The following is a 13,003-nucleotide window of genomic DNA, read 5'->3' as shown; positions in this document are numbered from 1 at the left end:
AACACAAACATACAAATATACTGGAACCTTAACATCCAATGAAAACCAAACCAGTCAAGCAATAAGATCCTATCTTGACATTTGAACCCGAAACACAAGTACAACCATGAAAATATAAAAGGAAAATCATAATAAGTACATAATAGATAAAGATAAGAATTACAGGAGGGTAAGTGAAAGATAAATTAAAAAAAGAAAATCTCCATCGAACACTAAAATATGTCATGATCACTTCTTTATTCCTTCACTTATTAGTAGAATGACGATCTCGTGCAGAGACCTTTGTCATCCAAAGCGGCGTCAGGAACATCAATTCATTATCATACACTAAAATTCGAGATGCATATTATTGAGGAGGAATGATGGGGCCCATATTGAAGTAAAGGTCTATATAATATGTAAATGACATGACGGAAAGGAAATTTGAAGGGGCTATAAGGAAGAGGCTTAATGAAGAAAATGACTAAAGGATAAGAAGTTGACTGAAGTCTAAGGGGATGAAACAAAAGTGATGTTGAAGTAAAATTACATAACTAAAATATTTATAATGATATGTAGTTCAAGTAAACATTAAAAGAAAAAACCTCATTATGAATTTTGAAGATGAAACGCCAAAGAAGAAGCATGAGTCCTATTATGAACGGTTAGATTAACCGTGTGTTTGATAGTGACTTTTAGGATGATTAGTATAGTAGTGAACAAGTGCAATTAGATCGAGAATTTATGAGGTGACTTTTGAATTATTTTAAGTAGCATATAAATCAAGAAAAGGGAAGAAAAAAAAAAAATTGAGGTAAAAGATAAATAAAAATTCTGGCTTCTTAGGCCCTCAATTATATATATAATAGAGTGCACAAACACTTGTCATTCAATAAAATGTTTTCCACAACTTCTGTTGCTACTTTGACACATAAAACAAAAAAAATATCTTGATAAATGACAATCAAATGTAGACAGCAAATATTATCATCACTTAGGCTTATCTCCACCCAGTAACAGAGATGGAAACCACAGCTGCTCCACTGCTTCAACCACCCAACATCAAACAATTAGCTGATTCACCTGATCTCCACTTCATACCTTCTAATTACGTTCACTCTACAAATGATCCTGGTGACTCCTCTGCCACAGACCCTGATGATTCAAACTCAATTCCCATCATTGATTTTTCTCTACTCACTTCGGGTGATCCTCATCAACGTTCCATAGCCATCCACAACCTTAGCAAAGCTTGTCAAGATTGGGGCTTCTTCATGGTACATATTATGAGAATGACTCGAGAATCTTAGTTGCTCAGTTGGTTGTCTTATTGGCGAGGGTTCGATTCCCCACCTTGTATTCATTCCCCTTTCCTTGCCTCCTTGTAGTTTAGAAAAGAAAAAAAAAAAACAAAGGAGACTGACTCGTATGGTCGTTTCAAATTGTTTTGTACTAGAGAATATTTAATTGGGTGTGCAAAACTGCAGGTAGTGAACCATGGCATATCAGAAAATTTGATGAAGGCTGTGATTGATTGCACACATGATTTTTTCAACTTACCAGAGGAAGATAAGCGGGAGTATGCTGGGAAACATGTGTTGGATCCTATAAGATGTGGGACAAGTTTTAATGCCTCTAAAGAAAATGTCTTCTTCTGGAGAGACTATCTCAAGGTCTTTGTTCATCCTCATTTTCACTCCCCCACCAAGCCTCAATGCTACAGGTGTCCATCTATTACATTACTCCTCATCTGCGCGGAATTGTCATCAAATTAAGAAGACTGCTATTTGAATTGTCCAAAGTTGGAAAACGAATATAATATCAGAGGCTCTTACCTTACTTGATTCAGTTTTCTTATGTCAGTCCTTACTAGTACAAGATAGTGTTTGTCAATTAACTTACATTATACATATACCTGACAATGTAAAGAATTTGGGTAATCTGACCTTATGTTCCAGTTACTAATTCAACTTTTTATGGACAATTATCTTTTGTTGACCTGATAATGTCAATTTAATAGGGATATTATATCGGAGTATTGTGAGAAAATAGGGGAAGTGGCAAAAAAGTTACTAGGAGGTATATCAGAAAGCCTGGGGCTTGAAGAAAGTTTCTTGGACAAAGCTCTAGACTTGAAGTCAGGCCTTCAAATCTTTGTTGGAAATTACTATCCAAGTTGTCCTCAACCTGAACTTACAATGGGGATGCCACCCCATTCAGATCATGGCCTTTTAACACTTCTAATTCAGAACCAAGTTTCAGGTCTCCAAGTTCAGTATCAAGGCAAATGGATTAATGTCAATGCCCTTCCTAATTCTCTTCTGGTAAACACCGGCGACCATCTTGAGGTAAATTAAATCCCTTTATAGTGGTTTATAAATAACAAGTTACTTTGAGGCTCAAAATATGATGATTAATGATACGTCCTTTATCATGTTAGATATTCAGTAATGGAAAATACAAGAGCAATATGCATAGAGCAGCGGTGAACAACAAAGTAACGAGGATATCAATAGCCACAGCTCACGGTCCATCACTGGAAACAATTGTGAGCCCAGCTTCTCCACTTGTAGATAATGAAAACAGCGCAGCAGCTTATATTCCAATGAAGTATAGGGATTACTTGGAGTTGCAACAGAGTAACCAACTTGATGGGAAGTCCTGCTTGGAAAGACTCAAGATTTCAAGGAACTGAGTGTTTTTTCCCTTTCTTTTCCTTGGGAACTGACCTCTTGTTTCCAAGTGTTTGATGAGATTCTTCTCATATAGATAATAGTGAACAAAGCTTGGCTAATGGAACAATAAAAAAGGGCAGCTTGGTGTGTTGCGTTTTTATTAAGGGGTGTGAATGGGAAATGGAAGAGGCACCTTTTGGATTGCACCTCCCCATCTCACTCTTCCTTTGTCTATAAATTTAGAGGTTTGAGCTCATTTCTTAGTAATGGAAAATCTGAAATCTTTTCCCCTCTTTTCTATATTGTTGCATTATTTTCTAAATAAACATTAGTATCAAGTGTGATTTGCTACGTTTGTTGAGTTAGCTGAAGTTCTGTGATTTGAAGTGTCGCTATCACAGAATAGTTATTATGTTCTATCCTGGGAGGAATTAATCCGTATAACTTGGGCAACAGTGAGGGGATTAAATTCCTTAAGGACATATTGTGTATTCAGTGGGCTCGGAATTATTTTTGCATTTTTTGTTCTAAGTTCTATTTTTCTGATTTTGAACACCGTAATACCAACAATCTTAAGGAATTTAAATTATTTTCTGTGTTTATCTTAACATCTATTTGTTGGAGACTAAACAAGAAAGAGGAAAATTCAGAGAGGAACTGTATGAATGTTGGAACGATGTATTCCAGGATGCAAACAAAAGTGCCTTTTACGCACTTGATATGAATACTAAATGTCATTTATTTGTCACTGAAGTTTTAAGCTAGTGCTTTATGAAAATCAAGGCAACTATTTGACTTGAAATTCTCGTATAATTTAGTGGCTCTAACAATTTTGTCCATATTTTTACAGAGCTGCATGGGTGATGTTCACAGTAATGCGAAAAGTTGTGACTGTTGATTAATTATATTGCTGGAGAAACTCATTTTGGTTATACTTCCAAATAATCATCAGTGTGATTACTATTGGCGTCATCAATATGGAAAAAGTAGCCGTGTTGTCAAATTTTCTATATTCCCATTTTGTACATGTATTCTCTGTCGATATATCTTTTTGGCAATTGGTCTGTCAAAGTATAGATTTCTTAAGTTTGGGTTTTTTCTGATCTGACTAAGAAACGGCATTATGGCGCCTAATCGAAACACAAATGGCCAAATGGGAGTTTGGAAAAGTCCTTAATTCGCCCGATGCAAGTGGGTACGTAACTTTTCCAACAAGTTCCTAACCGTTGTTTAGTTGCAATTGAAAAGCTGAAGGGCCGCTTCAGATTTATTGTTTCCTATACAAGTTAAAAATGACTTCTTTTTCTATAGCATATGCGTGAGTTCTCATGGGTGAATAAATTACTTCTGTGATAATCTTTAAAGGAAAAAATGCATGCCATGGTAATTAAGGAATGACATGTATTAAAGATTATATTTATTACTCCTTCTGCCAAATGAATTTACGTTGGTTGGCATATCATTTTGATTTACATGCATATGTTTTCAAGTGAGGCAAGTGCTGTTGTTTTTCTGTCTGTATTTGTAAATAATGATTCCGGAAATTAGAACGTTAGCTTATAAACGTAAATATAAATAAAATAGAAATTAATTTGAGTCCATTGAATTCACAGTGTTTCCTTAAAGAATTTAATCCCCTCCTAGTACCCAAGGTTATAGATTATTTCCTCCCAGGATAGAACGAATTACACACTGGTGTAGCAGTACTTCAAACCCTAGTGTTTCAGCGAACATAAAGTTCGGCAGCAAATCACACTTATGGATGTTTTGTTTGTAGTTAAAAACAATGCAGAATAAGGAGGACAACTCAGAAGTCGAATGGAAATTCTGAGAGGAAGGAATGCAAAATATAGCCAATGTTGAATTCTTATTGAAGAGAATATCAGATTGCAATTTATTTTTCCAGTGTATACAGAGTGTATATCTAGTATATACCTAGTGTATATCTAGTATATACAGAGTGTATATTAAGTGTATACAGAGTGTTTCGAGTGTTTTTTCCGATGTGTTCTTCTTTCTCTCCAACTTATGCTCTATTTATAGCAGTTATTTGGGAGAAATACGCTCCCTCCATGGTGCAACAAGCACTAGGCTATCATGGAGGAAGCACTTACATGGTGGAATGTACACTTGCTTGGTGGGAAGAGCACTTGCACCATTGTAGGAGGTGCACTAGGCTGCTTATTGCTTAGTGTTGCAACACAATACACGAATTGGAAAACATCTGTTACAAACACGGATTATATCACGTTAATATTCACTATTAACAAATAAATTTGGTCCAAAAAATTAATCAATCGATCGATCATTTGACCAAATCCGAATCCAAATCCAAATCCAAATCCCATTTCCCATTCACTCTAATTTTAAGACTATTTCATCTTAAACAAAAACTCAACAATCCCCCACATGAATGGGGAATGGCTATATCACGGAAGTATGCATGAAAAACTTGTGTGATTTGCAAGCAAGGATTAATTGCATCTGGATAAGTAGGTTTCCCTTTGAACTTTCTGTAGTGAACTTATGTCGGATATACTCGGTCAATCGGTAGATTTGATATCTTTGAACCGTCGAACTTTAGTGTATACCTAGACAACCATAAGTCACACAATCAATCCCTTAACCGTCTTTGGTTCTCATTGTTGTGTTCGTTTCAGCCATGAACACTGCCTGGTTTCATAAGTGCGTAGAGAATTGGCCTTGCAAAATTCTCCTTGAAGCGGCTAACACTTCACACTTACATAGGTGATTCCTAAACGTGTCATCCCGTAGATACACTATTTGATATACCCTGTATCAAATTTAGAAATCATTAAAAAGCCTTAATGCTTTATCCTTGGTACTGAACATTGTCTCATCACGAGAATGGACTAAAAAAATTTTGTTGACAATGTTGAACCGTCATTAATGACTTTGTTTGATCTCCTTGAACCTAGATCTTGGGATCTCCAGTCTTCTAGGTAGAGTTACCGCCACAATGACTTGTTCTCGGCCATAGTCCCATTCCCCTCGATGATTTCTCAACTACCTCTCTAGTTAGGCCTTTTGTAAGTGGATCTGACACATTATCACTTGACTTTACATAGTCAATCGTGATAATTCCTCTAGAGAGAAGTTGCCTAACGGTTTTATGTCTTCGTCGTATATGACGAGATTTACCGTTATACATAACGCTCCCAGCCCTTCCAATTGCCGCTTGGCTATCACAGTGTATGCATATTGGTGCCAACGGTTTGGGCCAAAATGGAATGTCTTCCAAGAAATTCCGGAGCCATTCAGCTTCTTCACCGGCTTTATCTAAGGCTATGAACTCAGCCTCCATTGTAGAGCGGGCAATACATGTTTGTTTGGACGACTTCCAAGATACCGCTCCTCCACCAATAGTGAATACATATCCACTTGTGGACTTCGAATCAGTTGAACCGGTGATCCAATTTGCATCACAATATCCTTCAATCACCGCAGGATATTTACTGTAGTGCAAATCAAAGTTTTGGGTATGTTCTAAGTATCCCAAAACTCGTTTCATTGCCATCCAGTGAGATTGGCCTGGATTGCTCGTGTATCGACTTAGTTTACTTATAGCACAAGCTATATCTGGTCGTGTACAATTCATGATGTACATTAAGCATCCCAACACACGAGCATAATCCAATTGTGATATGCTTTGGCCTTTGTTCTTTGCTAGTGCAAGATTCACGTCAATTGGAGTCTTTGCAACTTTAAAGCCCAAGTGCTTGAATTTTTCAAGTACTGTCTTAATATAATGAGATTGTGACAATGCCAGGCCTTGAGGAGTCTTTTGGATCTTAATCCCCAGAATTAAATCTGCAATTCCCAAGTCCTTCATATCAAACTTGCTAGTTAGCATACGGTTAGTAGCATTTATGTTGGCAATGTTATTACTCATTATCAGCATATCATCCACATATAGGCAAACAATGACTATGTGATTTTAATGTACACACATTTATCACATTCATTTATCTTAAAACCATTTGACAACATTGTTTGGTCAAATTTCGCATGTCATTGTTTGGGTGCTTGTTTTAGTCCGTAAAGGGACTTAACAAGTCTACATACCTTATTTTCTTTACCTGGAACCACAAACCCTTCAGGTTGTTTCATGTAAATTTCTTCCTCTAACTCTCCATTTAATAAGGCCGTTTTAACATCCATTTGATGAATTTCAAGACCATACACTGCAGCTAATGCTACTAACATCTGTATGGATGTAATCCTTGTAACTAGGGAGTATGTATCAAAGTAGTCAAGACCTTCTCGTTGTCTATACCCTTTGACAACAAGTCTTGCTTTAAATTTATCAATAGTGCCATCATTTTTCATTTTTCTCTTAGAAATCCATTTAGAACCCAAAGGTTTATTTCTAGGAGGAAGATCAATCAATTCCCATGTATGGTTGTTCAATATGGATTCTATTTCACTATTGACTGCCTCTTTCCAGAACAATGATTCCGAAGAAGACATAGCTTTTTTAAATGTTCGAGGCTCATTTTCCAATAAGAAAGTCACAAAATCTAGTCCAAACGAAGTAGACGTTCTTTGACGTTTACTGCGTCTTGGATCCCCCTGATTAAATGTACTTTTTTTTGTTTCTTCCCGAGGTCGTTTAGATCCTTCACCAATCGACTCGCATTCCTTTTTATATGGATATATATATTTAAAGAACTCAGCATTATCTGATTCTATAACCGTATTATTATAAATGTCGGGATTTTCTGATTTATGAACCAGAAATTGATATGCTTTACTATTAGTCGCATATCCTATGAAAACACAATCAACTGTTTTAGGTCCTATTTTTACCTTTTTGGGTTTAGGAACCTGCACTTTTGCCAAACACCCCCACACTTTAAAATAATTCAAGTTGGGCTTCCTTCCTTTCCATTTTTCATATGGAATGGATTGTGTTTTGCTATGGGGTACTCGATTTAGTATTCGGATGGCCATAGGAACGGCTTCCCCCCACAAGTTCTGTGGCAAACCAGAACTTATCAACAATGCGTTCATCATCTCCTTTAATGAATGATTCTTCATTTCCGCAATTCCATTGGATTGGGGCATGTAAGGGGATGTTGTTTGATGAATAATCTCGTATTCTAAACATATTTGTTCAAAAGGAGATTCATATTCACCACCCCTATCACTTCTTATCATTTTGATTTTCTTGTTAAGTTGTGTTTCAACTTCATTTTTGTATTGCTTGAATGCGTCTATTACTTCATCTTTACTATTAAGTAAGTAAACATAGCAATATCGAGAACTATCGTCAATAAAAGTTATGAAATACTTCTTTCCACCGCGAGATGGTATTGACTTCATGTCACAAATATCTGTGTGAATTAAGTCTAAAGGATTTGAACTCCTTTCAACCGACTTATAAGGATGTTTAACATACTTATCCACACATATTTGATAGTTTGATTTTTCACATTTAAACTTAGGCAATACTTCCAAGTTAATCATTTTCGCAAGGTTTTATAATTGACATGACCCAAACGTACATGCCATAAATTATTTGACTCAAGTAAGTAAGAAGAAGCTGAAGTTTTATTATTAGTTTCAACAACTATTACATTCAGCTTGAAAAGGCCCTCAGTAAGGTAACATTTTCCTACAAACATTTCATTCTTACTAATCACTACCTTGTCAGATACAAAAACGCACTTGAAACCGTGCTTTACAAGAAGTCTAGTAGAGACTAAGTTCTTCCTAATCTCGGGAACATGAAGGACGTTGTAGCCCTTTGAGTTAGGTTTCCAACCATATTTTGTGGAGCCAAATTGGAGTTTCGAGCAAAGAGTTATGTGTATTTTACTAGATAGTGCGCAATATGCCCTCTCGAGTCTTCGTTTATTCTTAACTATCAAAGTTGACCCCTGACACGATCCCGTCTTAATTCCTTGGGCTTTTACTCAGACTTCAAAGCTCCAAATCACTTGAATTCATTCCATAACATTTATATAGCTTGGAATCACTCCTACAAGGCATAAAACACATCTTTAGTGCAAAACATTAGCGATTAAAGCGCAAACTCAACTAAAGTGCAGTAAATTAGAGTGTAATAATCGACTAAAATACATAATTATAGCCTATCATCAACACCCCACACTTACACGTTGCTCGTCTTCGAGAAATGGGACTATCTAATAAACCCCCCAACTACTTACAAGTATCAATCATAGAGGATCACCTTAACTTTTAACCACACTCTATACCCTTGACTACGATCAATACCGGAACACAAGCATGAACACACAAAAATTCACATTCTTCCCGTTTAAGCAAGCCCAAGTATAATATTTCAATTCAATAATTTCCAATAACCTAATTGTCACCACCCAACCTCACAACCGACTTGCAACCACTTAGTACCCTCAATTTATGCACTTACCCAACAAGAAAGTTTACAACATTACCAATCATTCATGAGATCATGTGCCCTCATCAACAAATCGAGAGTGAATATAAATTGGTCCACAGATTCAAATATGCTTTTGAACATAATTTAAGGACATCACACAATTGAACAAAATTCGCTCACTCTCACAAAGAATTCATATGCATCTCATGGTCGTTCCATAAGCTTGCCCGTAGTGTATATCTTCACTAATTTAAGCTAGCCAAATCTAGGATCAATTAGGACTTTTAGGCTGTAATGTAGGCTAAGGGACGGGTAGGATATATTTAGAAATAGTAACTCACTCTCCTAAGCACTTTAATACACTACATTTACACTTCATGCACATATTCTTCTCAACCAAATCACTTGCCATATACAACATAGCCTTCCTTTCACTTAAGCACTTCTCTATTTTGTCACTAGCACAAATCAATAAGAATTGGAGGTGTGTGTTTTTCTACATTATTTGAACTATCATATTTTCTTTTTTCTCTTTTCTTGCAATTTTTCTTTTCCTTTCTCTTTTTTTTTTCACACACTCCATACATTAAAGTTCATCAGCTAGTGACTTTTGGTTTCAACTTTAGTGCACCAACGAGCCCTTCCATGTTTCCACTCGAAAGCTACTCCCCAATATCTCACCTTGCTTCTTTTAGTGACTAAGTGCCTTAGGAGGTAAAGGTTCAATCAATATCAAATTAAGAACAAAATAGGAGTATAGCTTGTATGTGGGTGCCAAAAGAAAGGTCTATATGCTCAAAGGGGCTAGCAACAGAAAATTTTACTTTTATGTGACAAGCACATCTATGATCAAGCAAGAAAATGCCTACGCCATCTCCGAGATTAGAACAACTCACAATTTCGCTTCAATTAACACAGGGGCAAGTTCTAGACTACACAGGATAGCACATAAAATCACAAATCCTCACACACACATTGCACATGACTCAATCAAGATGGTTATGTTTAACTCTCAAGTCAAGCACGCACAAATAAATGAGAAATTTAAGCAACATTGCACTATGCGGCATACAAGTCAGACAACTGAGAAAAGGCGTCACAAAACAGGCTATTTACTTTACTTAGGCTTTACAATTCAAACCAAATACACGGGAAAACATAATGTATGTCATAGCCTAATGTGCCAATATCAACCATGCCAGTGAGTATCTCAGAACGACTCAGTTCCTTCCTAAACTACTCCTAAAAAGAAATTAAAAGTGCTCGGTTCGAGCTACACTCTTGGAAAAGAACCGGCGCCCAAAGAAAACTAAGGGATACTACCTAACTATCCTAAAAGAAAAATCTTTTTGGTATTTTTAATCGAACTTTATCCCTCAAGAAAATTATCCAAAAGATCCATCGTCGGGAAAAGTCTGAACTTTTTCTAAATTTTTGTTTTTTTCAATTTTCGTTTTTTTTTTACCTAGACTATGTTTTCTACGAGTTCTAAAAGAAAAACTAAATAAAAAAATAGTTTTATACAATTACACTTCAGAAAGTAGTTTCCCCACCCCCACACTTATATTATGTATAGTCCTCGATACATGATCGTAGAGAAATATTAAAACAAGGGTGAGAAATACTCCTTGAGACCCACTCAGACCTAGCTCAGACATGATCCTCAATATTAAGGGCTGGGACGACCCCACACTTAAGATCAAACATGATCCTCAACTTCAACTTTGGGTACTCAGACTTCCCCTACTCTGCAAAAAAAACAACACAAAACACAGTAAAAAGAAATAATCAATAGATAAAAGGTACACAGGTTAGGTTGCCTCCCAACAAGCGCTTTATTTATAGTCGTGGCACGACTCTGCTACTCTGTTCAGGTTGGGCTCTTTCTCTTCTTCTTTCTCCCATGAATTCTAGCCTTTTTCCGCGCTCTCAGAAGGTCTCCTCTTTCATCTCTGGCTCTTTTCTCAATCATCTTTACACGCTCAGCTGGAAACACGACCTCCTTTAACTCAGTTGTCCCATCTGGATCACTATAATTCACATAAGGACTCTGCTTTATCCCCTTCGATTCTACCATAGTAATCATGCACAAGTCCTCATAATGCTTAGGAAGCTTAAGTGCCTTGTACACATTAAAAGTGACCTCCTCATCGTCAACTCTCATTTTTAACTTCCCTGCTCTCACATCAATAATTTCTCCACCAGTAGCTAAGAATGGTCGCCCCAAAATAATGGGCACTTCCTCATCTGCCTCGTAATCAAGAACAATAAAATCAGCAGGAAGAATAAACTTTCCCACTCGAACTAACATATCCTCAATAATTCCTTCGGGCATGACTAGTGACCTATCTGCTAGCTGTAAAGTGATTGTAGTAGGTCTAAGCGCCCCCCATCCGAGTTGCTTGAATAAAGAGGATGACATCAAATTTATACTGGCCCATAAATCACACAAGGCTCTACCAACCTCTTGTTTTCCAAGAGACAAAGGAATTGTGAAACTCCCAGGATCCTTCAACTTAGGAGGAAGTTTACTCTGAACTCTGGCACTACACTCTTCAGTAAGTGCAACTGTTTCAAACTCTGCATGTCTTCGTTTGTTTGCCACAATATCTCTGAGATACCTTGTATACTTAGGCACTTCCTGCAAAATTTCCACCAAAGGCAGATTCACGCTCACTTGGCTCAAAATTTTAGGAATTTCTTGTACTTGGCATCATCTTTTTGCTTCTGCAGTCTTTGTGGAAACGGAGGCGGTGGCCTAGTCTCAATTACTGGCTTGGGTCCTTTATCATCTTTCTCATTCCCCTCAACTGGCTTGGGAGCTAATTCTCCTTCAGGATGATCTGTATTCTTCTTTTTCATTGGAACTTCTTCTAGTGCTCTTCCATTTCTCAAGGTAACCGCATTGACTTGAGCTTTAGGATTGGGCTCAGTATCACTTGGAAGAGCTCCAGCTGGTCTAGTGTTTTGAGCACTGGCAAGTTGTCCCATTTGACGCTCCAAATTTCTCATTGTTGTGGCAAGGGCTTGTTGTTCATCCATCATTTTTTTCAACATATCTTCAAGGTGATTTCTAGGACTCGCTTGTTGTTCAACCTGAGGTGGTCTATATTGTTGTTGAGGTGCTTGAGGCCTGTATTGATTTTGAGTGCCCTGGTTTCCACCCCAAGAGAAGTTTGGGCAGTTCCTCCAGTTGGGATTGTAAGTGTCCCCATACTAATTTGTTTGGCCTCGATTTGCATTATCCACAAAATATACAGACTCTGGATTTGCTGGGCATAGATTGCTCATGTGACCCTCTCCACATACTTCACAAAATATTTGAACTTGTTGCACTGGTTGGGCTTGTTGCTTGTTGATACTCAAGTTCATCTGGTTGACTTGATTGGTCAGTGTAGAAATATGCGCTGATAATGCTGAGACGACATCTAACTCAAGAACCCTTGCAAACTTTTGCACTATGTGTCTGCCCATCTCTCCTTGCCAATCCGGATTGCTCTTGGAGAATTTGTTCAATAATGCATATATCTCGTCAAAGCTTTTCTCCAATACTTGACCCCCAGCTGGAACATCTACCACGATCTTTGTTTCAGCATGTAGCCTTTCTATGAAAGTGTGAGCTAACACTTCATTCGTCTGATTGTGATGAGGACATTCTCTAAGTAGCCCCTTGAACCTTTCCCAAGCTGAGTATAAAGATTCTCCCGCTTTCTGTTTAAAGGCCACTATCTCACTTCTGATCTTTGCAGTTTTGCCTGAAGGAAAGAACCTTGCCAGAAATTTTCTTGCCAAATCATTCCATGATGTGATGGAGTTAGCTGGTTCTGCCTTTAGCCATCGCTTAGCCTCGCCTAATAGAGAGAATGGAAAAAGTGTGAGCCTCACGTAATCTGGAGTGACCCCGTTAGTGATATAAGTATCACTAATCTCCAAGAAGTTCAGAATATGCTGTTGTGGATCC

The 13,003-nt window shown here is 37.3% G+C and overlaps 2 protein-coding genes and 1 non-coding gene across 3 annotated transcripts; 2 read left to right on the top strand and 1 right to left on the bottom strand.

Moving 5' to 3' along the window:
* Positions 1-873: 873 nt before the first annotated feature.
* Positions 874-3,005, top strand: LOC104220830 (2-oxoglutarate-dependent dioxygenase 19-like). The gene is made up of 4 exons (XM_009771787.2): positions 874-1,256; positions 1,467-1,702; positions 2,000-2,327; positions 2,420-3,005. Exons 1-4 carry the CDS (start codon positions 1,002-1,004, stop codon positions 2,672-2,674), a joined length of 1,074 nt encoding a protein of 357 aa, XP_009770089.1. The 5' UTR covers positions 874-1,001; the 3' UTR covers positions 2,675-3,005.
* Positions 3,006-10,912: 7,907 nt separating this feature from the next.
* LOC138873068 (uncharacterized) lies at positions 10,913-12,087 on the bottom strand. Its single transcript, XM_070151504.1, has 2 exons — positions 11,815-12,087; positions 10,913-11,683 (listed from the first exon to the last, which is right to left on the bottom strand). Exons 1-2 carry the CDS (start codon positions 12,085-12,087, stop codon positions 10,913-10,915), a joined length of 1,044 nt encoding a protein of 347 aa, XP_070007605.1.
* A 594-nt stretch (positions 12,088-12,681) lies between these two features.
* On the top strand, positions 12,682-12,786 carry LOC138882065 (small nucleolar RNA R71). The gene has a single exon (XR_011403530.1). It is a non-coding gene; the product is annotated as a small nucleolar RNA R71 (small nucleolar RNA).
* The last annotated feature ends 217 nt before the right edge of the window (positions 12,787-13,003 follow it).

Source organism: Nicotiana sylvestris, chromosome 1 (genome assembly GCF_000393655.2).
Source record: "Nicotiana sylvestris chromosome 1, ASM39365v2, whole genome shotgun sequence".
NCBI classification, from domain to species: Eukaryota; Viridiplantae; Streptophyta; class Magnoliopsida; order Solanales; family Solanaceae; genus Nicotiana; species Nicotiana sylvestris.
Note: the sequence above shows the minus strand (reverse complement) of the source record. Positions and strands in the feature narration are given on the sequence as shown.